The sequence below is a fragment of the Pongo abelii genome, chromosome 5, assembly GCF_028885655.2.
Source record: "Pongo abelii isolate AG06213 chromosome 5, NHGRI_mPonAbe1-v2.0_pri, whole genome shotgun sequence".
Lineage (NCBI taxonomy): Eukaryota > Metazoa > Chordata > Mammalia > Primates > Hominidae > Pongo > Pongo abelii.
In genome coordinates this window covers 57,449,330-57,476,611 of record NC_071990.2, presented here as the reverse complement: position 1 = coordinate 57,476,611, position 27,282 = coordinate 57,449,330, and the positions used below count along the sequence as shown (strand labels likewise).

Below are 27,282 nucleotides of genomic sequence, written 5' to 3'. Positions count from 1 at the left end.
TTTTATATCATAAATAATTCTGCATTGAATATCTTCCTGGGCACTCTTGGTAGAATTTCTCTAGGGTAGATACAGGGATGTGAATTCACTGAGTTATTGTTTTGCAGAATGGCTGTGCCAACATGTTTTAATCTCTGTCATTTGGTTACTTTAGCGAAGTTTTATGCAGTTTTTCTCCCTAAGTGTTTCTAGAATTTGTAGTCCACTGAGGACTATTGGTAATAATACCAGTTAAGCAAAATCTGGTTGCTTATTACTCATAAGGGAATCTACATTCTTACCAAAGAAATGTACAGAACTTACTCCACTATTACAGAAGCTACTGTATCATCAAATGTTTTGTTCATCCTACCAGAACACCAAATTTCCGAATTAGAATGCAGGGGCTATGGGAGATAATGCCATCTAGTGGTCAAACTAAACTCTGGTTCCTAGAGGTTCTTAGTCTTCAAAGTGTAGAAAAATTATCAGAGAAGCTTGTTAAAAAATGAGATTCAGAAGGAAAGACAGAGAGAGAGAGAATGAATGTGTGTGTGTAGAGGGTGGAGGGGCGGGCGGGTGGATGGGGAATGTCCAGGAAGCTGCATAAAAAGCAGCCTGTATGGTTGTTGGTTTTGATGTGTGTGGTCTAAACTGCCCTAGAATTTGGTTCAGCATTTGGCCCAGTTCCCTCTTCTCCTTAATCCTCTTCTCCAGCAGCTGCTGTAGTACCTCCTGAGTTACGTGGGAGTGGTGGGGATGTTCTGGGACTATTTTCGGTTGAAGAGGACGAGCTGAGCTTGCACGCAGGGGCGGGATGGGAACAAGACTAATGTATTTGCGGATGGATTAGGAGAGCCCAAACAATGACCTCGGTTTTGCCAAATCCATTTGCATTTTCTCCTTACCGATTTATGTTGAACTCATTGCTACTTTTGACTCTGGGGTTAACCCGCTCCTTTTTTTAAAATTCTCTCCTTCTTCATATCCTTCAGCCTGGTGTACAGGCTCTCCGTAATTGGACAGTAGCCCATCTTCCGGCTCCCTCAGTGAGAATCCCACTGTACACATTTATCTTTCAGAATCCCACAGAATCATTATTACGCCTTTTCTCATACTGCTTATCCCTCTGAAATTCTTACTCCTCATTTTTTATGCATTTACTGCAGACTTTAAGCCTTTTATACATCTTTAAAAATTCAGAAGACACACAAACTGAAAGAAGCCCTTCTTGGATCATTTACTGTTTATCCCTCACTAGTTTCCCACCATATTTAGCTTGTACCCTCATACCAGCACATTATCAATAATGTTTCTTATTGTTGTAAATACTCCACCCATCTATCATCTATGTATTATTCATTCATTTCTTATGTCGTTTCCTTTGTCTTCAATATAAATTCAATTCATTCTTCAAATGCCACCCACTCAACTAAGCCAAATGTTAACTATTCTCGGCTTCATTCATTGATTTCCTTCCCTGAGATCTGCTAGCGCTGAGAGTCTACTACTTTAACCACTTTAACCCTTCATTATGCAGTCCCATGTGTTTATGAACTCTATGTTAGATTTCTCCTTCTGCTCTCCAGTAAATTGTAAGCCATGAGGACCAAGACTATTTTATGTAATTATTGATATTTTCCAAAATTGCATGTTCTCAGCTGCATAATATGACTTAGCTGACATGTTTCCATTGTCTGAGTTGTCCTTATACTCATCTTGCTCTAAAAGAAGAGGAAAATGACAATTTTATTAAGCACTTCCTATGTGTCAGATACCATGCTTAGAATTTTACATATGTATATACACACACAGACACACACACACAGATACACACACACACATATATACATATTTTTTTTATCTTATTTTATTTTATTTTTTAGATGGAGTCTCACTCTGTCACCTGGGCTGGAGTGCAGTGGCGTGATCTTGGCTCACTGCAACCTCTGCCTCCCAGGTTCAAGCAGTTCTCCTGCCTCAGCCTCCCAAGTAGCTGGGATTACTGGTGCCCACCACCATGACCAGCTAATTTTTGATTTTTAGTGGAGACAGGGTTTCGCCATGTTGGCCAGGCTGGTCTCGAACTCCTGACCTCAGGTGATCCACCCGCCTTGGCCTCCTAAAGTGCTGGGAATACAGGTGTGAGCCATTGCGCCCGGCTGGAATTGTACTTATATTTATGTTATTTAAAACTTAAAAGCCCTGTGAGTGGAATGTTACACATTTTGTAGGTTAGAACAGTTGGACTCAGAAATATTTAATACATTGTATAGCTATAATTAAGAAGTCAGCATTTGGACCCAGGCCCATCTGACACCCAAACCCATACCCTTTGTGCCACCTCATTGCTTCCATTTGAGTTTGGAACCCTCACTTTGTGGTGTTTTGCAGTGATGCTTTGCATTCCTGCTCTTTCCTTCCTCAGAAAGAGTCTCTCTCAGGAATGTAAAGTGGCACTTTACCCTGGAATGATATCCTGTCCCGCTCCCTACACTCTACTTCAGGCCAAAGTGGAAACACCCTTCTTCACTCACAGTCTCCCTGATGCTTCAGTCAAGCAGTGTGCCCACCTGCTTTTTTTCCCTCCTTTTTTTTTTTGTACTGGCTTTACTCAATTAAGAACATTTCTTGATGTAGAATAACTCTGGGCCCTGAAATACTGGGGTGCTTTAAAGAACACTTGTGGGGAAAACTTACTTGCATGTTAAGCCTCCTCCATGCTCACTTTGGGGGTGCACGTGATCTCACTGAGTATAGTGACTTTTGGAGCTCTTTGTATAACTAGCCCTGGAGAACCTCCAAACTAACTCAATACAAATCTGGATTTGCTTGGTTGTGTTTTCTGCCACAGGGATTCAGAGCAAGCCCTCGGCATCTTAGAAGACGAGTTGCAGCGGCCGCAGCTGCCCGTCTGGAAGAAGTGAAGCCCGTGGTGGAAGTTCACCATCAGAGTGAGCAAGAAACTTCAGTGAGGAAACGAAGAATCAAGAAGAGCAGCCGAGTCCAGCCAGAATTTTATCACTCTGTTCAAGGTGCTTCAATCAGGAGGCCTGTAAGTAGAGAACTATCTTTTATAAAAATATTAAATTCACTGTCGAATCATGTGGTTGTTCTTTTAGTTTAAAAACATTGTCAGATTCACTTTGAATTATTAGGTTGTTGTTATTCCCAACAAGTGGCAGTGTACTCACATGAGTTCCAGAAAGGAATATGGTTTCATAGAATGTTCTAGGGTGGATAGATAGTTGACAAAAAAGCAAGAGTTAGTCACTGTCAGGCAGCTGATATGAAAGCTGGTGAACTCCCAGCCCTGCTGAAGCTGGGGTTCTAGAATGAGGATGGGGACATAGAGTCAACAAATCTAGGTGTGTGGTAATGAGAGAACTGGTGAAGAGGATGACAACAAAACCAGTGTCAGGATAGGAGAAGCAGTGAAGGAAGGTGGGGCTGGAGTCTTGGGCAGTAGCAGTGGCTGAACTCCTCCTGGAGGCTCTTGAGCCAGTGGGGACTGTGCATCCCTCCACACCCAGCCTAGGGTAACTCTGTAAGTGTCCTGGCCTTCTCTGGTGTGGCCTTTATATTGTTATAAGGCAGCACCATTGTCCTTTTCTAACCTGGTGCCCTGTTGGCCACAATGCCACCTTTCTTCAGAAACTCAGGGCTCAACTGGGAGCTGGTCTTCTTCTCCTTCTCACATCCTGAGCACGTTGTTCTGTGTGCTCTGATTTTTCTTTCCTTGGTTCTGACTCATAGGCTTTTTACCAAGGCTGGGGCTTAGAAAATGCCATTTTAAAACTTGTAAAGTTACTTTATGACTGCAATAATTTTATGTTGCTTTGGCATTAGAAAAAAGTGTCTGTATGGCTCATTTCTATGCTGTGGGGAGCCTGTTGTTGTTTCTTGTGCCAACATAGGGGAGCCATCAAGATTTGGCTTGAAAGTGTCTTTGTAAATTATTGAAACAGAACTGCCCTTCTGTGGGGGTAACTGTGTGGCAGGCACATGTGGAGACTGTGCGAAGGCCAAGAGAATGTCTGACTCAGTAACCAGGCCAACAACAATGGAAAGAAGTTAAATTCCTTTACAGGAAAGGATCTGTTTATCATAACCAATTGAAAAAAGTACATAATTAGAAATGAGGGTTTATTTTTCATGATTCAATAAAACAAAGGCTAAGTAGAATTTGGTATCTATGCAGAGAAATATGAAATGGTAGGAAAATTTACTCATTCAATAAACATGCATTTTATATAGAAAATAAGGGACATACAGATATGTGTTAACTAACAGTTACTGAGGGCTTAGTGTGTAACAGACATTATTTTATGTCACTCATTTAACAATTCTATGAGGTAGATGTTATGATTCCCATTTTATGGATAATGAAACTGAGCCCCAGAGAGGATACATAACTTGCCTCAGATTACCTAGTTGTTTGGGGTAGAGTTTAGGATTTGGATCTAGGTGGCCTGCCTCCAGAACCCAAGCATGTACCTCTACCATCTGTTACTTTCCTGTAGTACCTGGTCACTAGGAAATCACAGTCGAGTCAATCAACAGACATGAAAACAAGCAATTATAATGCATGTTCTGTGCTTTGAAAGTACTGTTCTAGAGTTATACACAAGGCATTATGGAATCATCTTGGATCTCCAGAAATATTTACAGATAAGCAGACACCTGAGATGAGTCCTGACAGATAAGGAGGAATTTACCGAGTACAAAGTAGAAGTAGGTATCTTCTGCATGAGAAAAACATATATAAAAGCACAGAGATGTGGGAGGGTATGGCATTCTCAGTGAACAGCTTGAGGTGGTGCTGGCACATGAGACTGGTGGGTTGGGTAGAGGCCAGATTAGAAAGGGCTTGTACATTATGCTAAATATTTGAACTTATTTTGTGTAATAGGGATCAGTTGAAGGTAGGAAATAGGTGAATTGTTTCTCTTACCCGGAGTCTAGCTAATTCTTTGCTTCTTCTAATCTCCCTATATGGATCAGGATTGAGAAGTAAGTGATTATCATTAAAGTTTAGAAACTCTCAACCATCATTATTCTCTCACAAGCCCTCTACATAACTGCCTTGGTTAATAAGACATAGTCTTTATGCCTCTGTGACTTTGAACCTGCTGTCTACTTTGCCCTTGAATGTTTATCCTTATTCTTTGTTTGCTTGGTAAACTTCAGTTCATCTTTTGGGACTGACTCATGCTCGGATAGGTCAGGTGAAGTCTTTTCTGATCCTTCCTATCAGAGTGAGGTGCCCTTAGTTTTGATTCTCAGCAGTAGGTACAAACCTCCAACATAGCAATTACCCCAGCAAAAAAGGAGGTCTCTGCAGTAAGACTCACGTGGGTTCAAATCCTGCTCTGTGTATCTGCAGGAAACAGCACACTAAGAGGGTTTAACTGAAGAGAGTTTAATGAAGGCACTATTTACAGAAATGTGGGCAGGGCTAAGGTGCTTCATCAGCCTATAGGTGGAGCCTACTTACCTTCAACTCCTGATCTAAGGGGCAGCAGAGGGCAGTGGTCTTAATGGATCCTGGTAGGAAGAGCTGGAGCCATGGAAGAGCCTTTCCACAAGGATGGTGCCTGAGGGATGCAGCTACTGCCAGAACCTAGTGAGTCAGAGGGAGCAGGGCGAATAAATATACTGCTCTCTTAGTTCCTGCTCCCAGTGGTATCTCCTGTTGACCCAACCTACCTAGAAGCAGGAGGGCAAAGGAACTTGGGTGATGCAGATCACAGCCATCAGTCTCCCAGGGACTGAGCAAGGAAGAGATGGACAGACAATCTGAGAGGGTGACAGTGACAGCAGACAATAAAAACATACCTACCTGGTGGCTGAGCATGGTGGCTCACTCCTGTAATTCCAGCACCTTGGGATACCAAGGTGGGCAAAACACTTGAGGCCAGGAGTTTGAGACCAGCCTAGCCAACATGGCAAAACCCCTTCTCTACTAAAAATACAAAAATTAGCCAGGTGTGGTGGCACACACCTGTAATCCCAGCTACTTGGGAGGTGGAAGCAGGAGAATCGCTTGAACCAGGAGGCGGAGGTTGCAGGGAGCCAAGATCGTGCCATTGCACTCCAGCCTTGGCAATAGAGTGAGACTATGTCTCAAAAATAAATAAATAAATAAATAAAAACAACCCCCCCCCAAAAAAAACCATTTGGTATTCTTTGCCAAGATATTTCAATTCTCTGAGAATCAATTTCCTTATTATAAAGTGATAATAAGGGAAAGGACACCCTTCTCAACAAATAGAAAAGTTTGGGCTAGCCACATGTAGGAGAATGAAACTGGATCCTCATCTCTCACCTTACACAAAAATCAACTCAAGATGGATTAAGGACTTAAACCTAAGACCTGAAACTATAAAAATTCTAGAAGATAATATTGGAAAAACCCTTCTAGACATTGGCTTAGGCAAAGATTTCATGACTGAGAACCCAAAAGCAAATGCAGTAAAAACAAAGATAAATAGTTGGGGCTTAATTAAACTAAAGAGCTTTTGCATGGCAAAAGGAACAGTCAGCAGAGTAAAGAGACAGCCCACAGAGTGGGACAAAATCTTCACAATCTATACATCTGACAAAGGACTAATATCCAGAATCTACAATGAACTCAAACAAATCATCAAGAAAAAAACAAACAGTCCCGTCAAAAAGTGGGCTAAGGACATGAATAGACAATTCTCAAAAGACGATGATATACAAATGGCCAACAGACATAGAAAATGCTCAACATCACTAATGATCAGGGAAATGCAAATCAAAACCTCAAGGTGATACCACCTCACTCCTGCGAGAATGGCCATAATCAAAATATCAAAAAACAGTTGATGTTGGCGTGGATGTGGTGATCAGGGAACATTTCTATACTGCTGGTGGGAATGTAAACTAGTACAGCCACTGTATTAGTTTGTTTTCATGCTGCTGATAAAGACATACCTGAGACTGGGAAGAAAAAGAGGTTTAATTGGACTTACAGTTCCACATGGCTGGGGAGGCCTCAGAATCGTGGGAGGTGAAAGGCACTTCTTAACATGGTGGCGGCAAGAGAAAATAAGGAAGAAGCAAAAGCAGAAACCCCTGATAAACCCATCAGATCTCATGAGACTTATTCACTATCATGAGAATAGCATGGGGAAGAAGCAAAAGCAGAAACCCCTGATAAACCCATCAGATCTCATGAGACTTATTCACTATCATGAGAATAGCATGGGGAAGACTGACCCCCATGATTGAATTACCTCCCACTGGGTCCATCCCACAACACGTGGGAATTCTGGGAGATACAATTCAAGTTGAGATTTGGGTGGGGACACAGCCAAACCATATCAGCCACTATGGAAAACAGTGTGGAGATTCCTTAAAGAACTAAAACTAGGACTACCATTTGATCCAGCAATCCCACTACTGGGTATCTACCCAGAGGAAAAGAAGTCATTATACGAAAAATATGCTTGTACACGCGTGTTTATAGCAGTAGAATTCACAATTCCAAAATCGTGGGACCAACCCAAATGCCCATCAATCAACGAGTGGATAAAGAAACTGTGGTGTATATATATGATGGAATACTACTCTGCCATAAAAAGGAATGAATTAACAGAATTTGCAGTGACCTGGATGAGATTGGAGACTATTATTCTAAGTGAAGTAACTCAGGAATGGAAAACCAAACATCATATGTTCTCACTGACATGTAGGAGCTAAGCTTTGAGGACGCAAAGTCGTAAGAATGATACAATGGACTGTGGAGACTTGGGAGGAAGAGTATGAGGAGAGCGAGGGATAAAAGCCAACAGTATGGTACAATGTATACTGCTTGGGTGATGGGTGCACCAAAATCTCACAAATCACCACTAAAGAACTTACTCATGTAACCAAATACCACCTGTACCTCAATAACTTCTGGAAAAAAAAATAAATAAAGTGATAACAATAGCTACCATATAGAGTTGTGAGGATGAACTGAGCTGACATATGGAAAGACCTGCATAGAATAAACAATAAATAGTAGTTTCTTCCTTTTATTCTTCCTCCCCTAGACCATGAATTCTTTGAGGCCCATATCAAGGGGTCTAGAATATCTCCTGACATCTGGCATTTGGCATCTGAGTGAATACTATTGACTAAGTGAGTGAATGATATATGAAAGATAGCTTATGATGAGTGGTACAATTAGTAAGCATTATAGGAATTCAGAGAACAAAGAGGGGACCCCCACCCCTAAATAGGTTGGTTAAGGCATAATTACTTTATGGAAAAGTTGGGATTGAGTTGGGATTTAAAATATGGGTAGTGCTGGGCGTGGTGGCTCACACCTGTAATCCCAGTACTTTGGGAGGCTGAGGTGGGAGGATCACTTGAGCTCAAGAGTTTGAGACCAGCCTGGGCAACATAGGGAGACCCTATCTCTACTAAAAATTAAAAACAAATTAGCCAGTCATGGTGGTGCATGCCTGTAGTCCCAGCTACTTGAGAGGCTGAGGTGGGAGAATCGCTTGAGTCTGGAGTTCCAGGCTGCAGTAAGCCATGATCATGCTGCTGTACTCCAGCCTGAGTGACAGAGCAAGACACTGTCTGAAAAAAAAAGGGTAGGAATTGGCTGGGTAGCAGATGCTGGGTCCGGGAAGTGGAGTAAGCAAAAGTGCTGAGAACTGACTGGATGTGGGGATTTATATGAGAGAAATACAAGATAAAGCTGGAAAAAATAGGGGCCAACATACATTTCAGACAAGCACTGGTTTAAGCTTTCTTTTCTGTGCTTCTGAAGACACTGTAATAGGTGAGTAATGTGATCATAGCATGATTTTAGGAGGATTAAACATGTGCAGGCTACATCAGCAGAGCAGGACAGTTAGGTAGCTGCGGCAGCCTAGCAGTGAGGTGATTAGGGCCTGAATTTGGGCCTAACCCTTGGCGTTCTGCGGACATCTGCTGATGACTGCTGGTGGGGAATCTGAGGGTGGCCTCACCCTCTCTCCTGAAGGATCTGTTGGAAGAGAGGGAGATTAGAGGGCAGCAAATAGCAGTGGAGATTACTCAGTTGCTTGGGCAAAAAACCATTCTGAGGAGTGGTTTTTTTTTTTGAGACGGAGTCTTGCTCTCTCGCCCAGGCTGGAGTGGTGCGATCTCAGCTCACTGCAAGCTCCACCGAGGAGTTTTCTTTTTTTTTTTGAGACAGGGTTTTGCTCTGTCACCCAGGCTGGAGCGCAGTCGCGCAATCACAGCTCACTGCAGCCTCAACCTCTTGGGCTCAACCTTCCCATCTCAGCCTCCTGAGTAGCTTAGACTACAGGCAGGTGCCAGCATGCCTGGCTAATTTTTTTTTTTTTTTTTTTTTTGAGACGGAGTCTCACTCTGTCGCCCAGGCTGGAGTGCAGTGGCTCAATCTCGGCTCACTGCAAACTCCACCTCCCGGGTTCACGCCATTCTCCTGCCTCAGCCTTCCGAGTAGCTGGGACTACAGGTGCCCGCTACCACACCCCATGCCTGGCTAATTTTAACTTTTTTTTGTAGAGGTGGAGTCTGTCTGTGTTGTCCTGGTTGGTCTTGAACTCCTGGGCTCAAGAGAACACCTCGGCCTCCCAAAGTGCTGGGATTATAGGCATGAGCCACCACATCCAGCTGGGAGAGTTCTTCAGGGCATCTTACTGCATTTCCTGTCAGTTGTCTGAGAGACTGGACGTTGTCAGAGTTGGTAGTGAGAAGGCTGTTGGCTCCTTGTCTCACACGATTCTTGTGCAGGCTTCTAGAACCTTATGGCCTCTGCCGACATTTCCCTGCTTTTAATGCCATATATGAGCTTGAACTGAGGCTTTGTGTCCTCTTCTGGATTTGGTTAGGTGCAGCCAGCAGTGCCTGCTAGAGCCACCCTATTCAACATGCGTCTAAAGCCTGTGTCTTTTCTAAACTTACACATTTGGAGAAAATCAGTGTTACGACGTGTTGCCATGAAAGCAACTCTGATTATAGCTTGGAGATGGAGTAAAAATAAATCAGTTATGGTGATTCAGGATTACTTGAATGACTTTATATGAAGCACTCAAGGCATTTCTAGTGGCAATCTAAATAAGAAATAGGCCCATGAGTGAGAAAGACTGAAAACAGAAGTAACTGCAAAGGAGATGAGTCAGAAAGCGTGACTGTGCAGTTTTAGCTACTTTCAGTCAGACCATCCTCTTGAAGTGTTATGTGAAATGCAAATACTTTATCATCCTTAGCTGTTTTAACCTATTTACTTATTCTGAATTTGTAAGCTATATGCAAATATGCCTATAAGAATTTGTAATGGGGATCACTAATAAAAATAATATCTAGATTTTTAATTTTACTCCTTGTTTTAGATGTTTCTAAAAGTGAATAAACTAAAAATTTATCCTGATTTCCTCTCAGTACATATGTATTTGGATTTATACTGTATATTAAGATATGTCACTAGGATGCTTAGGAATTTTTTTTACCACCTTGAAACAGAAAAGATAATTAGATCCAGATCTCCATTTATTCCTTAGTATTTTCACATTACAAACATTTTGTTTTGTTTCTGAATCCCAGGATTTTTAAACATCATCATCATTATAGTAAGAACTCTTGCATTACTGCATGTTTACCTCATTGACAATACATGGGCATTGTTCTCTGCACTCTTCTCTGTTTTTCTCTCATTTTATCTTCTCAGCGATTCTCTGGAGTCGGTGCTCACTTTCCAGGGAGGAAACGTGTCAAGGTCGTACAGCTGGTAGATCATGCAGTTAACATTTAAACCTAGGCACTCTTGGCTTGAGCCGTTTTTGAGTAAGGAATGGAGAATTCCCCATGATTACAATTCTAGTGCTAGACGTTTATCCTCGTCAGCCTTCCTGAAGTATTTTAATTACTTTGAGTCTCATTTTTCTAACTGCATAGATGGTAGATATGGATGAAATCTTTGTGTTTTTAAACTATTACATCAATTAAAACCTATCTTTAAAATGGTATTGAAAACCATAGGTAAACCTCAAACATCATTTTTGCCATCATTTTATTAGCCCCCTCTTTCTGTGGCAGAGCACCTAGGAGGTAGCAAGAAGTAAGCAAGAGTAATTTTGCCCTACTGCCTACTCACATGAACCTGTTAATGTACAACTTTCAGACCCAAGAAGTATTTATGTGTTTGAGATTGGGGGTGGGTATGGGGAAATAACAGTTTTAGAGCATTAGGAAATAATCAAACATCCTGACTCTACTCCTGTTACATTTCACTGATTCCAGTTTTTTGCACACTGCGACAGCATTGCCTGCATTTCCTGGTGACTTAGAATCTCTGAGACTTTCTCACTGAGCTGAAAAAGTCTAATTAAAAATTGCTAGTGTTCCCAGGTTATTGCCAAAGCTGCAGCTTGTTCTCCCTGCTGGCAAAATCTTAGCCTCTGAGCAGCTGTTTTCTTACTTTTGGGCTCCCACCACCATCAAGCAGTGGGATTTTTGAACCTGACAGTTTTGAATGAGGAGTTGGAGGACATATGGGCCTAACACAGGTGATTGGGTGATCCTCTTTTCTGAAATGGTAAGCACAAAGGAAGCAGGTTTGGATTGAGGATTGGAAAGAAAAATTTCTGATTTGGATATGTGAAGTTTGAAATAACTATTAGATATTCTTGTGTCTGGATTTCATGGAAGATGTGGGAATTATTTGTACATAGATGTTATTAAATCTATAAGCCTGGGTGGGATGACTCTGAAAATGAATTTGATAGAGAAGAGAAGACAGTTGAGGTCTGAGCCTTGGAGTCTGCCAGTGATGAGAGTTTGGGAAGAGGACTGAGGATCCCTTATAACTTCCAACTCCTCTCAGAAATATAAATGCCTTAAGCAGAGATGGGTCTAGGTAGCTCTTGACTTTGATTTAAGGCTATTCATTTTAGGCCAAGAAAAGGCCACTCAGGTGGAGACTAGAGAAAATAGCAGGAAATGAAGTCCCAGTTGTACTCATTAGATTTTCCCTTCCCTGAACTGTCCCCAACTAAACCACCACTTCCTTGACCTCACCCTTCTTTTCCTTCTGTTGTGGGTTTCTGTTTTTCAGTCTTGGGGAAATTTTCTGTTTTTCTGATTACAGCTTAGGTTTTTGTAAGGCTGCAGTATATTTTAGAACATTATATAGCTTTAATTTGTAATAATTAATATTAACCAGATTTTGTCATCTTTGTAGTTGGGAACTTTTTGGAGTGTAGGAAAGACTTAAGCATATATCCTTGATCTCTTGAAAATATAGCAGGGTGTTTCTGTGTTCCTTTCCTGCTTAGATTATTAAAATGGTCTTCCTTTTCCCTTTCCTTTTCAAATATGTAGGACCAGGCAGCTCTATGTGCATAACCTTAGGACACTTCCCCTCCTGTGGAAGGCATAACTGTACAACTCATACCTTACTTTGGCTAATTAACTAGCAAATCCAAAGCTCTTAGAGGAAACATTTGTTTCCTTTTCCCCTTTGGAATTCTAGAGAATGAATTGATTAATAAAGTCAAATTTCTTTTGCTAATTATCTGAAAAGAATTTTTTTGAATGACACCCATTCAATGTACTGAGTCTTTGCTACACATTGCTGTACCTCCCTTTTTAGGTTCATAATTAATAGAATTTTATAAAAGATTTCATTTATGGCCAGGTGCGGTGGTTCACATCTGTAATCCCAGCACATTGGGAGGTCGAGGCGGGCGGATCACAATGTCAAGAGATTGAGACCATCCCAGCCAACATGGTGAAACCTGTCTCTACTAAAAATACAAAACTTAGCTGGGCATGGTGGCACGTGCCTGTAGTCCCAGCTACTTGGGAGGCTGAGGCAGGAGAATCACTTGAACCCGGGAGGCAGAGGTTGCAGTGAGCCGAGATCACGCTGCTGCACTCCAGCCTGGTAACAGAGCGAGACTCCATCTCAAAAAAAAAAAAAAAAGATTTCGTTTATTATAGGCTTGCTATAATAAATTATAGTAAGGTATAGGAATAATTAATGCACAGGGGCACAGGAATGTGCAAGGTAGGTAGACTGTATTGAATGAACAGTTTAGTCTCTATAAACAACTCATGAAACCAAGATTAACTTGGTAAAGGGATTCATGTGTTCTGCTTGGAGAAAAATAAGCATGTGTTTATAACTCATGATTCTTTTTTGAGGTCAGTATTTTGACTGAAGCAAGACCTCTTGCCATTCTTTCTATGTCTTTCTTGTATGTGATGACAACCTGTTGTCTTAAAAAAAAAAAAAAAAACCTTAAATTCTTTAATCTCCAAACCAAGGAAACTTAAAGAAAACATTTAGATAGTCATTTATACTTTGAAAATTTTCATGGACAACTGTGGATCAAAGGACTGAAAAGAAAGCCCCTTCAAAGATGGTCCAGTTTATTATTTCACCTCTAGCCAGAGTAATCCTTAAATTGCTCTGGTAAGATGGGTATAGCTTCCTTTATTTTAAAGGACACAGCCATAGCTTACCTCAGAATTCTGTCTGGAATTTAACAGCCATCTCTGCCTGAAACAACTCCTTGATCTTTGTCCTAAATCCCATGGCTTACAATTTAAGACTATTTCTTATTGTAGTATCCTCTGTGGAGAGGATGAAGCATAGCCACCTGCTACCGTGTCACTCTCAGTCTTTGTGAATCAAAGAATGTTAAAGCTTGAGGGGATCTTAGAGCTTATCTGACTTAACAGTTTTTGTAATGCTAGATTCCTCTCTGCTTCAGTACTTTTAGTGATACAATCTCCTACCATTAAATAGTTTTAATTAGCAGCAAGTTAATTGTACTTGAAAATCAATAAATTGTTTCTTTTCTAGGCTCATGGTTCTCTGAACCTTTTCTCCTAAGTCTAATTCTTAATTTTTCCAAAACATCATTTTTGTTTTACTCTTCTAAACCACCTCCAAGTGAGTGATAAGGGTCTGATTTCTCTCAATATTTTCTGTCTCTCTTTATTTATTTATTTTAGTTCTGAGATGATGAGTGTGGTTCAAAAAAATCAATCTATGGAAATTGAACAAAATTTAGTTTGTGCTTTGGGAGATGAGAATTCAGTTCTAGAAATGACAGTAATGTTTCAGGAAAATTTTTTTTTTTTTGAGACCGAGTTTTGCTCTCGTTGCCCTGGCTGGAGTACAATGGCGCGATCTCTGGCTCACCGCAAACTCCACCTCCTGGGTTCAAGCAGTTCTCCTGCCTCAGCCTCCCGAGCAGCTGGGATTACAGGCATGTGCCACCACACCCAGCTAATTTTGTATTTTTAGTAGAGACGGGGTTTCTCCATGTTGGTCAGGGTGGTCTCGAACTCCCAACCTCAGGTGATCTGCCCGCCTCGGCCTCCCAAAGTGCTGGGATTACAGGCCTGAGCTACCATGCCTGGCTGTTTCAGGAAAATTATAGCTTTGGTGTAGTACTTTGTAGTTAAGTAGCACTTCATACTTTCAAAGAATGCTCATATTCATTATCTCCTGAACAGACACCCTGTGTGTTGGGTATGGCATATATTATTGATCCAGTTTGACAAAACTAAATCTCAGTGAGTAAGTGATTGGCCTAAGTTCATAAGGTCAGTTAGAAGCAGACCTCTCTCATCCTTGCAGTCTGTTGTCTCCTGTGTTTATCCTATGTTTATTTAGTCTTTATCTCTGACAATGCTTACAGAATTGGGTGAGAACTTCCAGGGAGAAGAATATAGATTCCATTTGACTGGAGGAATTATTCATTATCCCAATATGACTCATTCCCAGGGAGTAGCTTTACATCTTTGAGAGTCTGCTCACAGCCTGCATTATCTGTGTTGGCCGCCCTAGGGTACTCATGTATTGGCAAGTCCACTTTGGTCTAATACTATCAAGTCCATGCTGCTCCTCCACACACCCTATTCAATTATGAATTTGTAAAGTAGATAATCAACTCTGATACTGTGGAATACCACTGGCTAATCTACATTGACCCTTGTTACATGCAGCTCAGTATTACTAGGATCGATGAGGATCAGATACTGTCCTAGTCCATCTGTGTTGCTATAAGAGAATACCTGAGACTGGGTAATTTATAAATAATAGAAATTTATTTTTTCACTCTTCTGGAACCTAGAAAGTTCAGGACCAAGGCATCAGCAGGTTTGGTATTTGGCGAAGTGTTTTTCCTCAACGATGACACCTTGTTTCTGCATCCTCACCTGGTGGAAGGTGGAAGGCAAAGACAGCAAGAGAGAGCAAGGGAGCTCTTTGAAGCCTTTTTTATAGTGGCATTAACCCATTCATGATGGTGAGCCTCCATTACATAATCACTTCCAAAAATCCCCTCCTCTTAATACTGTCACATTGGGGATTAAATTTCAACACATGAATTTTGGGTGGGATACAACATTCAAACCAAAGCAGATACCTAAGCTAATATGGTGTTAAAATTAAGTTTATATACCCTCGTGCACTCTTGGTGGGGATGGAAAATGGTTCAACTGCTATAGAAAACAGTATGGTAGGTCTTCAAAAATTAAAAAATAGCATTATCATATGAGCCAACTATTCCACTTCTGAATATTGAACCCTGGCACATGAATTGTACTGCAGAGTTAGTCTCAACTTGAAGCCAAGCCTTTTGTCCCTCACCTCAGTCAGTCATTGGTTATGGGCTGCTAGGGCTGGGGGTGTGAGGAAGCTTTAGGTTAGGGGAGTCCCTGAAGGAGAGGGCGGCTATGAGCCATTAGCAGCCAACACTCACAGTAGCCTGTATGTGAGTCCATTGGCCAGGTGGAAGGGATGCAGGCAGGACACTCATAGAAACCATCAATCACAAAGTTGTTGGAGAAATGGCTGATTCTAGACCTGAAACAGAAAATATAGAATGAGCTTTGCAGCCGGGCACGGTGGCTCACGCCTGTAATCCCAGCACTTCGGGAGGCCAAGGTGGGCGGATCACGAGGTCAGGAAATCGAGACCATCCTGGCTAACATGGTGAAACCCCGTCTCTACTAAATATACAAAAAAATTAGCCCGGCACGGTGGCGTGCGCCTGTAGTCTCAGCTACTCGGGAGGCTGAGGCAGGAGAATGGTGTGAACCCGGGAGGCGGAGCTTGCATTGAGCCGAGATCGCACCACTGCACTCCAGCCTGGGCAACACAGTGAGACTCCATCTCAAAAAAAAAAAAAAAAAAATGAGCTTGGCACATCTTGTCAAACCAGAAAGCAAGGAAGCATCAAAGACTACTGGGATCATGTCAGCACCAGGAGTAAACTTGGAGAGGCTCCTACTGCTGTTGAAGGAAGAAGGAATGATGAAATTACAATTTTACCATCTTGCAAGCCCTAATAAAATAACGAACCTAGACACTGTTCATCAATGACTGCTAATACTTGAGAGACAACCACACATATGCGTCTCCTGATGAAAGTATACAAAAATACTTATAAAGTATTCTTGCTAAAAAATTGAACCTAAATCAGATCAAACTGCTAGTTCTAATTATAGATTTACATAAAATACAGGTGACAGAGGAATATATTAAATGATAAGGTGAAGATAGTGAAGATACATTTAGGATTTAGCTAAGTTGAGGTGTGGGAAACTCTAGAACAAATACCCCTAATTTCTTTGACAAATTATAAGAAAAAATGTGGGAGTGATAGTCTATACAAGAAAAGAGACTTAAAAGACCTACCAACCAAATGTAACATGTATATCTTATTTGGGTGAATAAACTGAATAGAAAAAAAAGAGAAAGTGGGGGAAATTTGAACAATGAATTTTTTTTTTTTTTGAGATAAGTTCTCACTCTGCCACCCAGGCTCGAGTGCAGTGGCACAATCACAGCTCACTGCATTGTCAACCTCCTGAACTCAGGTAATCCTCTTGCCTCAGTCTCCTGAGAAGGTGAGACTACAGGTGTGTGCCACCAAGCCTGGCTAATTTTTTAATTTTTTTGAAGAAACATGGTTTTGCTTTGTTGCCCAGGCTTGGATATTTAATGATATTAAGACACTTATAAAAATATTTTAGATTGATAATGGTATTTTGATTTTATTAAAAATAATCATTATCTTTTAGAGATGCATACTAAAATATTTAATAATGAAGTAAAATCCCTCATATTGGCTTTAAAATCATCTGGCGGGGTAGGGGAGAAAATGTGGATAGGGGTATAGTTGAAATAGCACTGACCAGGAGATGGTGATTGTTAAAGCTGGGTGTGTAAATGGCAGTTCTCTATAGTTTTCCTTTGTTGTATAAGCATAAAATTTTCCATAATGAAAGGTTTAAGACATTAGAAAAAGAAACAAAGCTTTACTTGAAGCTTGCGTCATCAACACTTTTGTTTTCCATAGAGTAAGCCTAAATTTTTGTTAATAACATTTTGAGATTTTAGATATTTATCATTAAAAGGTTTTTAGAAAGGCAGAAGGTGGGAATATTGTTCCTATGGCCATCTCCTGATTTCTTTTTACTTCTTGTTTTCTTTTAACAAAGAACTATTTGCTTATTTGTTGTCTTTTTACTTAGAACATTTGACAGACCATATTAGTGAATGGTGTATAAAATGTGCTTATTATTTAAAACTTAAACAAATAATATAAAATAGACAAGGAATTATATAGGCATATTCTTCTGTTTTAAAATCTAGAACTGATTTTTTTCCCCTGAGACTGCTATTTTGTTCTTTGCTGATTTATTGATCTGAGACTAGAATCATCATTGAAACAAAACTGACCTGAAAGGCAACATGGGCCGGGCGTGGTGGCTCACACCTGTAATCCCAGCACTTTGGGAGGCCAAGGTGGGTGGATCACCTGAGGTCAGGAGTTTGAGACCAGCCTGGCCAACATGGTGAAACCCCATCTCTACTAAAAATATAAAAATCAGCTGGGTGTGGTGGCACGCACCTGTAATTCCAGCGACTCGGGAGGTTGAGGCAGGAGGATCAGGTTGAACCTGGGAGGCAGAGGTTGCAGTGAGCCAAGATCGTGCCACCTCATTCCAGCCTGGGTGACAGAGCGAGACTGTGTCTTGGGGGGGAAAAAAAGCAACATGCTATCACATTGCTTGACTTTTGTCTTGCTGAAATTTAAATGATAGCTGGTCTAAAAATTTTTTCTTAGTAAGTAGAATTCTTCCATTTTAGTATGATTTTATTCCAGCAAATTACACATATATCTTTTCACAGAGCTCATGAAATTTTGATGATGGCTAAAATTCAAGATATTGAGTTGCTTAATCGATTTGAGTCGCTTAATCGATTTGAGTTAATCTTTAATATTGACATTACATGCTATTATGTGACTCTGCTCAGGAGATAGCTTTTCAGTGATAGATTATTTGCTTTCATTTTGCTGCTTATACTTTTAATTTTCTGTTGCTAAATAGGGAGGCAAGCCAGTGATTTATACATTTCTAAATCTGTTCATAGCTTAATTAAGAAAGGTTGAAACTATCATTAGTTAGGATGCTTTAGAATTATCTGTGAATTTTATTTATATAAAATGCCTATTATAAATAGGCATTGTTAATTGAGAATGGAGTATAATTTTTAGCTACTTTGCCAAACACAATAAAAATAGCCCATTTACTTTCTCCAAAACTGGATAGCTGGATGCGGATATCTTTCAGAAGCAATGGGGTCCTTACAGGACATGTGCTTTCATGCTACTAATTTTCATAATTTGCAGCCACAGAAAAATAATTATTTTTAAGTGGCCAGCATTCGTGTTGAAAATGAGCCCATTTTTCTTGGCCATCAGAATAACCATTTCCCTTGAACTATGATAATCAGTTCTGACATATTGCTTTGAGCCTTTTCTCCTTCTGCATTTCAAGAAGGTTAAACATTATTGAGCAAACCTTTGTCCCAGGAGTTCAGAAGGGCAAAAATTATACATTCAGCCTGAACATATACTTTAAAGTGGATTTCTGTGTTCATTCAGCTCTTGGAGTTTTAACCGGGAGATGTCTGAAAAATCATTAGCCAAGTTTCTTGTGCACCCGCCGCCCCCTCCCTTTGTTTGGTGCTTTTTTTGGTCTCTGTGACATTAAATATTAGCCACCCATTTAATGAAATGTGAATGAGTTAGTCAGGCTTGAATTCTTCCACTGATGGCAAATTATAGAAATTGTGATTTTTTTTTACCAATAAAGAGAAATCACTTGGATTAAATTTTCAGATTGTTGATCTTTTGAGTTGTATTATTTCCTGTTTTTAGGAGTAAAAGGCTGAATATGGTTGGAGAGTTTTAGAATTCTGTGGCCTATGGCTTGCTCTTAAAAATTTGGGTTTTTTAAAAACATAAAAATAAACTTTTGAGTTTGAAGATGGGAAATGGGGTGGGAAGATCAGTCAGTTGGATGTCAGGCATTGTCTGATTCTGTTATCAGTTACTTGTTTTATATTCTAATTATCACTTGTTCTTTTATTTCTTTGTTGTTGTTGTTTTTTGAGGTGAGTCTCACTCTGTCACCCAGGCCGGAGTGTAATGGCGTGGTCTTGGCTCACTGCAACCTCTGTCTCCCGGGTTCAAGTGATTCTCTTGCCTCAGCCTCTTGAGTAGTTGGGACTACAGGCACGTCCTACCACGCCTGGCTAATTTTTGTATTTTTAGTAGAGATGCGGTTTCACTATGTTGGCCAGGTTGGTCTTGAATCCTGACCTCGTGATCTGCCCCCATCGGCCTCCCAAAGTGCTGGGATTACAGATGTGAGCCACCCTGCCCGGCCTTATTTCTTTAGGTATATATAACCTTGAGAAAGATGGTATTTTATGCCGGGTGTGGTGGCTCACACCTGTAATCCCAGCACTTCGGGAGGCCGAGGCGGGCGGATCATGAGGTCAGGAGATCGAGACCATCCTGGCTAACACGGTGAAACCTCGTCTCTACTAAAAAAATACAAAAAATTAGCCGGGCGTGGTGGTGGGCACCTGTAGTCCCAGCTACTCGGGAGGCTGAGCCAGGAGAATGGCATGAACCTAGGAGGTGGAGCTTTCAGTGAGCCGAGATCGTGCCACTGCTTTCCAGCCTGGCAACAGAGCAAAGACTCTGTCTCAAAAAAAAAAAAAAAAAAAGAAAAAAAAAGAAAGTATTTTATATTACTAGGGACTATATAAGTATTTCATTGATCAATATTTTAAAATATCTCTTTCACTAATTATGGAACCAGATAAGTTGAAAAACAGAACAGCACTGCTTTCTGTCATCCAGGTTGGAGTGCAGTGGTGTGATCTTGGCTCACTGCAACCTCCGCCTCCTGGGTTCATGCAATTCTCCTGCCTCAGGCTCCCAAGTAGCTGGGATAACAGGTGTGTGTCACCACGCCTGGCTAATTTTTGTATTTTTAGTAGAGACAGGGTTTTACCATGTTGGCCAGGCTGGTCTCGAACTACTGACCTCAAGCGATCTGCCCGCCTTAGCTTCCCAAAGTGCTGGGATTACAGGCATGGGCCACTGCGCCTGGCCTAATATACTGCTTTCTAAGAAACATACTAAAATGGTTTCTCCAAAGTAATTTCTTCATTGTAGTTCTATCTCTTATTCTGACTTTAGTAATGAGAAGAATTACATCATTTTGGAGGAAAGAGACTGTGCTTTGTGTTCTAAACCTTAGCACCAGATAATTGTAAGATTTCAATATATTTTTAATAATGAATCTCTAGACTATTTTTCTGAAGAGTTATCGCTTAACTTTAGCTAAGAGAAAATTGTAAGGTGAGAAGTAAGGGTGAAGAATGGATAAAAGGAAAATCATACATTCAGTTATTGTGATGAATTAACAAGTTGGGTTGTATGTTACATATCCAAAGTACCTTTCTGGATACTCTTTTGAAAGTTACCTATTCATCGTGGGAATAGAAATTTTAAAAATGTCTTTATCATATGCTACAATAGCACCTACTTTAGTAATGGGCTAGGCCCAGTTTAATTTTGCTTGAGCTAAGACTTAAACCTTTTAGCAAACATAAGCACCATCATGGGGAGGCTAAGAGTGTGCATTCTGGAACTATACAGCCTAATGTGAGTTTAAATTCTGGTTTCAGCACTTACCAGCTCAGTGCCTTTGGGCAAGTGAGTTACTTAGTTTCTCTGTGGCTCAGGTTCCTCCAGTTTAGAATGGGGGTCATAACTTGATAGTGTTATTGTGTGGATTAATCTATTTATAGATTTGAGTAAGCAAGAAAATTTAATCATGGTACACTACTTAATTAAGGAGTGAATGATATAAGATGGACTTAACCATAATATCACTGAATATGGATGTATGCAAAAATTCTGTGAGAAAGGTATAATTCTTTATCTATCTTAATAGGGACCGAATAGGTAATAACTATAATTAATAAACCTAGACATACCACTATATGCATGTTACTTGGAACTATTTTTTTTTTTTTTTTCCGAGACAAAATCTCGCTCTGTCTCCCAGGCTGGAGTGCAGTGGCGCGATCTCTGCTCACTGCAAACTCCGCCTCCCGGGCTCCTGCCATTCTCCTGCCTCAGCCTCCCGAGTAGCTGGGACTACAGGCGCCTGCCACCGCGCCTGGGTAATTTTTTTGTATTTTTTAGTAGAGACGGGGTTTCGCCGTGTTAGCCAGGATGGTCTCGATCTCCTGACCTCGTGATCCACCTGCCTTGGCCTCCGAAAATGCTGGGATTACAGGCATGAGCCACCTCGCCAGGCCGGAACTATTAAGATAAATGCAGTAAGATATATAGAAAGTTGAAAATGGTTGTGTCTGAGAAGGTGGGAAGAAGAGCCAGGGGACCACATTTTCTTGTGTATAATCTATTTATTGATTCGAGTGCAAAGAGAAATCAAATTTATTCTTTCTCACTAATCACCATTTAACTCACTCTCTACTCCTAAGGAAAAACTCAAGGCAGGTGCCACAACTTTACTGGTGATTCTTAGATAATGGAAAGCACTTGGGTCACTGTCAAGTATTAAAGATTTTTGCTTCGTCTAATAATAACTCCAGTCTAGCCTCATGAATTATTACAACTTCATATTCAACATTAATATTTTTTCCCTTCTCTCAGCTTGACAGAGATTCAGGCTGCAGTGGCAAAGGACATGGTTGGTTTTTTTCCTCTCTTCTCTCCTCATTTTCTCCTGTTGCTGTTTCTGACTGCTCTAGGATTGGCCAAGGAGAGAGGGGATTAGGGGACAAGGGCCTAGTTTTGCACAGCCCTTATAGTTATGACCTGGCAGTTGGTGTCCTCTGAATGTGTTGTATTTCCTTTCATCTGGGAAAAGATTTTTCTTTGCTTGTGTATTGCTGTCTTGGTCCTCTGAGCTTCTAATGCTTCACCCCGTCTGTTTGGTCCCTCCTTCCATCCACAAATTCCTCTTAGATAGGATCCCTTTGAATAGGAGCTTAAACTAGCTCCCTCTGTCCCTGGGTCCATGACAGATCTCCCAAAAGCATGTGCCACGGAGGGGCAGCTCAGTGCCAAGCATGCCTTTTATTCCAGCCACAGTCTTCACCTTTAGAGTCTTTTGGTGAGAGTCATATTCTAGTCAAATGTTCCTTAAACTCCAGGGGAGACATGTTTTACCCCTCAAGGTGTCTCCTCGAAGCCCTCTCCCTTGGTTTAAGGCATAGGATATGCACACCAACCTCTCTTCTAGGAGGAAATGCTCAAGACATAAATAGCTTTCTACAAAACAATCTCTCCTCTTGGTTTCTGGCTTTGTCTACCTCTCTTAGACTGGTGATGGGCTCATGTTGCTCTAATCTGTGTCACACTATCCTAACGTGGTCGTCACAGATGGTTTAGCACGGGGCATTGCATACATTTGTGGGAAAGATTTTTTTTTTAACTTCCAATTCATTACAGATCTATACCTGGCCCTTTATTGCATGACTGGTCTTCAGTTCGCATCACACTGGTGATGTATTATATGAGTTCAACAGCACCTGAAATAGTCTGTTCAACAAGACAAGCCTATTGACCAGTTGTACTTCCAAAGCAATGTCAAATTATTCTAAAAGTCTCTAAATACTTCCAATTTCTGTATTTATCTTATAGCAAACCAATAAAAACAGTTCTCAGACTGGCATTTGTCCATGGGCATATTTTGAGTTGCACTGTTCCAACACTTTCCTTTAGGACTGGGGGATAGTGGCATTTATTGTGTTGTTCCCAGCCTATGGGATATCAGTTGAAACTAACTAAAAATGTTCCAATTTGATATCCTGTTAGAATAGATTTTCATTAATTCCACACATATTTATTGTTTGTTCTGTGCCACAGATCCCATAAAAATAAAAACAAATAACTAAATTTATTTATTTATTTATTTTGAGATGGAGTCTTGCTCTGTCACCCAGGCTGGAGTACAGCGGCGCAGTCTTTGCTCACTACAACCTCCGCCTTCTGGGTTCAAGTGATTCTCCTGCCTCTGCCTTCCAGGTAGCTGGGATTACAGGTGCCTGCCACCATGCCCAGCTAATTTTTTGTATTTTTTAGTAGAGACAGGGTTTCACCATGTTGGTCAGGCTTGTCTTGAACTCCTGACCTCAAGTGATCTGCCCTCCTTGGCCCCCACAAGGTGCTGGGATTACAGGCGTGAGCCACTGAGCCCGGCCAAATAACTAAATTTATATTATGCTAGGAGGTGGTAAACGGTATGAAGAAAAATGCTTCAGGTAAGGGGGAAGATGGTGTTGGGGTGGGATGATGGGTTTACATTGCACAGTCAGGGAACATTCTTTGATAAGGTGACATTTGATCAGAGCCAGGTATCTAGGTAAGAGCCTTTTAGGCCAAATGTTTTTTAGCATTATTTGCTTCTTATAGGCATGTTTTACTTTGATACAAATACAAGTCAATTTAAAAATGAATGGGGAAAAATGACTAGGAAATATAGACATGGAAAGAGCCTTTATAAATTACCCTTTAAAGGAGTTTGCCTAAGAAGAGACTGAGGAATTTAGGCAGTAAGCCAGGGAGGATATAGGATTCAGAAAGTTCTTTCATAAGATGGGAGACATTTGAGATATTTTAGGGAGATGAAAGGGGGCCTTTCCTGGGCCTGGACAGAGTGCAGGTGAGGGTAAGAGTAGAAATGGATACATTTGGGGATAGCTAGAAGTTGTTAAAGAAAAACAGTGCTGAAAACCTAGTTGATGTTAGATGGTTGGACATTTGTCGAGGGATTAAGCTGCTTCATTGAGTAGTGTTTTCAAAGCACATTTCAGCCATTTAGAATTGGGAGTTAAGGTGAATATTTCAACTGATCCAAGATAGAGGGTGGAATTGATAGCTGTAAAGGAGGCAGCTGGGATATTGATGTCAAGAGAATGCTTGAAATGATGCATCATGAGGCTTGATGAGGAAGAACAGGAAATCTTAACGGCAGTCCAGGAACACAGCATTAGAAGTCTGGATTAGCTTGAAGAGGAGTGAGAGAGCTGGAGAGCCAAAAATTGGAGGTCACATTTTTGGATTACAATGAGAGGTCTCAGAGTTGGGTCAGTACCAGGTGATGTCATCATCCAGAATGGGGCCATGGCATGCTGGGAGAAGAGGAGAGAAAGATTATTTGAACTCAGGAGGCTAGGAACTTTTGTGGCTGAGGTGTTGGCTGGCCCATCCACATGAATGTGGAAATCTTCCCAGATGACTACACTCAAAGTGAAGAAGAAGCAATGAGTCAGGTTCCAAAGTCCTCAGCAAATGAGGGGGTGTGGCCAGAGGTCAGACAGTGACAATTCAGGGAAAGGAAGAGAGTGGTGTTGGATGATGGTTCCCTCCGGGATTTTGATGGGACATGCAGGAGAAGCAGAAGCCTCTGCTGGAGAGGTGCAGAGGTATAGAGAGCAGGCGCTTAACAAATACAACGTGGAATGATTAAGGTAAGGCAAGCAGTGGAGATGGCACTTTTGTGAGGAGTTAGAGCTTCCTGACAATTAAATGAAGGTTTCAAAGGGCACCTAGAAAAGAGTTGACTAGGAGGGCAGCAGTGGAGCAGCTACAGAGTAGCAAAAGGATGATAGTTTTTGAGAAAAGAGTTGCCCATGGGGCTTGAATTTGGGGTAGTATACAAGTATGGTACGGAGAAGTGGTGTGGTGGATAAGTTCACCTGTGCTAAGATTCCAGCAGCTCTAGGGATGGAGCCAGGGATAGCCACAGACAGCCCTCTGCCATTGACACCAATAATCTGTGGCCTTTGCTCCTGGCCCGATGGTGTGTCCATTAGACATTCTGGTCTGTCCTTCGGGTCCATGAGCTCTTCAAAGGCTTTTTGAGATTACTGGGACCTAAATATATATTATTGATTACAGAATAAGAAGCTTGGAACTTAACTTTAAAAACAATCTTTAATTAAATGACTAGTCATAATTTCAACTGCCCAGTTGCAATTCAACTTTTGTATAATTGTGCATAAGTAAAATTTAAAATTACACAAAAATAACTTTTAACAAAATATATTTTTCAAATAATAAAAGCCCTTTCAAGCATTTAATGGAAAATGTATTGAATGTGTCTGAGTATATGTCTAATGTGATGAGACCTGTAAAAGAGTGGCTCAGGGCCCTGTGAGCATCTTAAAACATCTCTGGCAGGTGGGGCATGGTGGCTCACGCCTGTAATCCCAGCACTTTGGGAGGCTGAGGTGGGTGGATAACGAGGTCAGGAGATCAAGACCATCCTGGCTAATACGGTGAAACCCCGTCTCTACTAAAAATACAAAAAATTAGCCAGGCATGGTGGCGGGCACCTGTAGTCCCAGCTACTTGGGAGGCTGAGGCAGGAGAATGGGGTGAACCTGGGAGGCAGAGCTTGCAGTGAGCAGAGATCGCACCACTGCACTTCAGCCTGGGCGACAGAGCGAGACTCCAACTCAAAACAAACAAAAAAACAAAAACATACCTGGCTTAGGTTCCAAATAGAAGCTCAGTCAGGAGTTGTTCAGAAGGTTATGTGTTTGTGTGCGATTGAAGATGGTATTAGTAAAGATAACCAGGCCTTTAATATGACCTTGTTTAGGTGGCTGAGAAAGGGATCCACTAGTCTGAGGAATCTCACCTTTCAAGGGTGTTAGTTTTGGCATCTACTTTTGGTGATTTGGTGCTAATTTTATTATTTCTTCGAGATCTCTTAAATATCACATGATTTGAGATGCATGTGGAGCGATTAGAACGCATAGATATTTTTCAGGCTCATGTGGGAAAGAATGCAGAATTTGGAGTTTAAGAACTGGATTTAAACTGGAACAGTCACTTATCTCTTTTAGCCATAGTTTTCCCTTACATAGAATGAGAACGATAGCAATGCACATTTCATAAGATTGTTGCAGGGATTAAATGAGATAATATTTTTGACAAGTTTTGTGAGCTATTAAATGAACTACAAATGTAGTTATGATTGACAGTGGTTTTAGGTAGTGATAAGAGGGATGAAAAGAAAGTAAGATGGTGAATTCATGACACCCATTGGCTCATGTGCCACTTTCAGTTGTTTATTTAATTTATATAAATTTATTTTAAGTTTTATTTATTGATTTTTTTTAAGAGATGGGATCTCGCTGTGATGCCCAGGCAGGAGTGAAGTGGTGCACTCATAGCTCTCTGCAGCCTTGAACTCCTGGGCTCAAGTGATCCTCTCACCCTGGCCTCCCAAAGTGTTGGGATTACAGGTGTGACCCACCAGATGCAACTTTGTTTTTAATTTTTATGGATACTAATAGTTGTACATATTTATGGGGTACATGGTTTTTTTGTTTTGTGTTTATTAAGAGACAGGGTCTCTCTGTGTTGCCCAGGCTGGAGTGCAGTGGTTATTCACAGGTGTAAAGTATACTACAACCTTGTATTCCTAGGTTCTAGTGATCCTCCCACCTCAGTCTCCCAAGTAGTAGGACTATAGTTATGCACAACTGAGGCTGGCTTACATGTGGTGTTTTGATACAAGCATAGTGTGTAATGGTCAGATCACAATTGGGATATTCATCATCTCAAACATTTATCACTCCTTTGTGCAGGTAGACATTCCAAACCTCTTCTAGCTATTTAGAAGTATACAATAAAGTATTAACCACAGCTATCCTATATTGCTGCCAAACACTAGATCTCGTTCCTTCTGAGTGTATTTTTGTGCTCATTAACCAACCTCTCTTCATCTCCCCTCTCCGCCTAACCTTCCCAGCTTCTGGTAAACACCTTTCAATTCTCTATCTTCATGAGATCCACTATTTTAACTCCAACATGAGTGAGAACAGGCAATATTTTTCTCTTTGTGCTTGGCTTACTGCACTTAACATAATGCCTTCCAGTTCTGTTTATGTTGCTG

The 27,282-nt window shown here is 41.0% G+C and overlaps 1 protein-coding gene across 9 annotated transcripts in view; it reads left to right on the top strand.

The window, feature by feature from the left end:
- DST (dystonin) overlaps positions 1-27,282 on the top strand; it is a 482,223-nt gene that overhangs the window by 51,344 nt on the left and 403,597 nt on the right. For all 9 annotated transcript variants that reach the window (XM_054556951.2, XM_054556941.2, XM_054556950.2 and 6 more), the window contains exon 3: positions 2,834-3,034. In XM_054556951.2, coding sequence (XP_054412926.2) covers positions 2,834-3,034 — 201 coding nt within the window. The remainder of the gene's footprint in view (positions 1-2,833; positions 3,035-27,282) is intronic.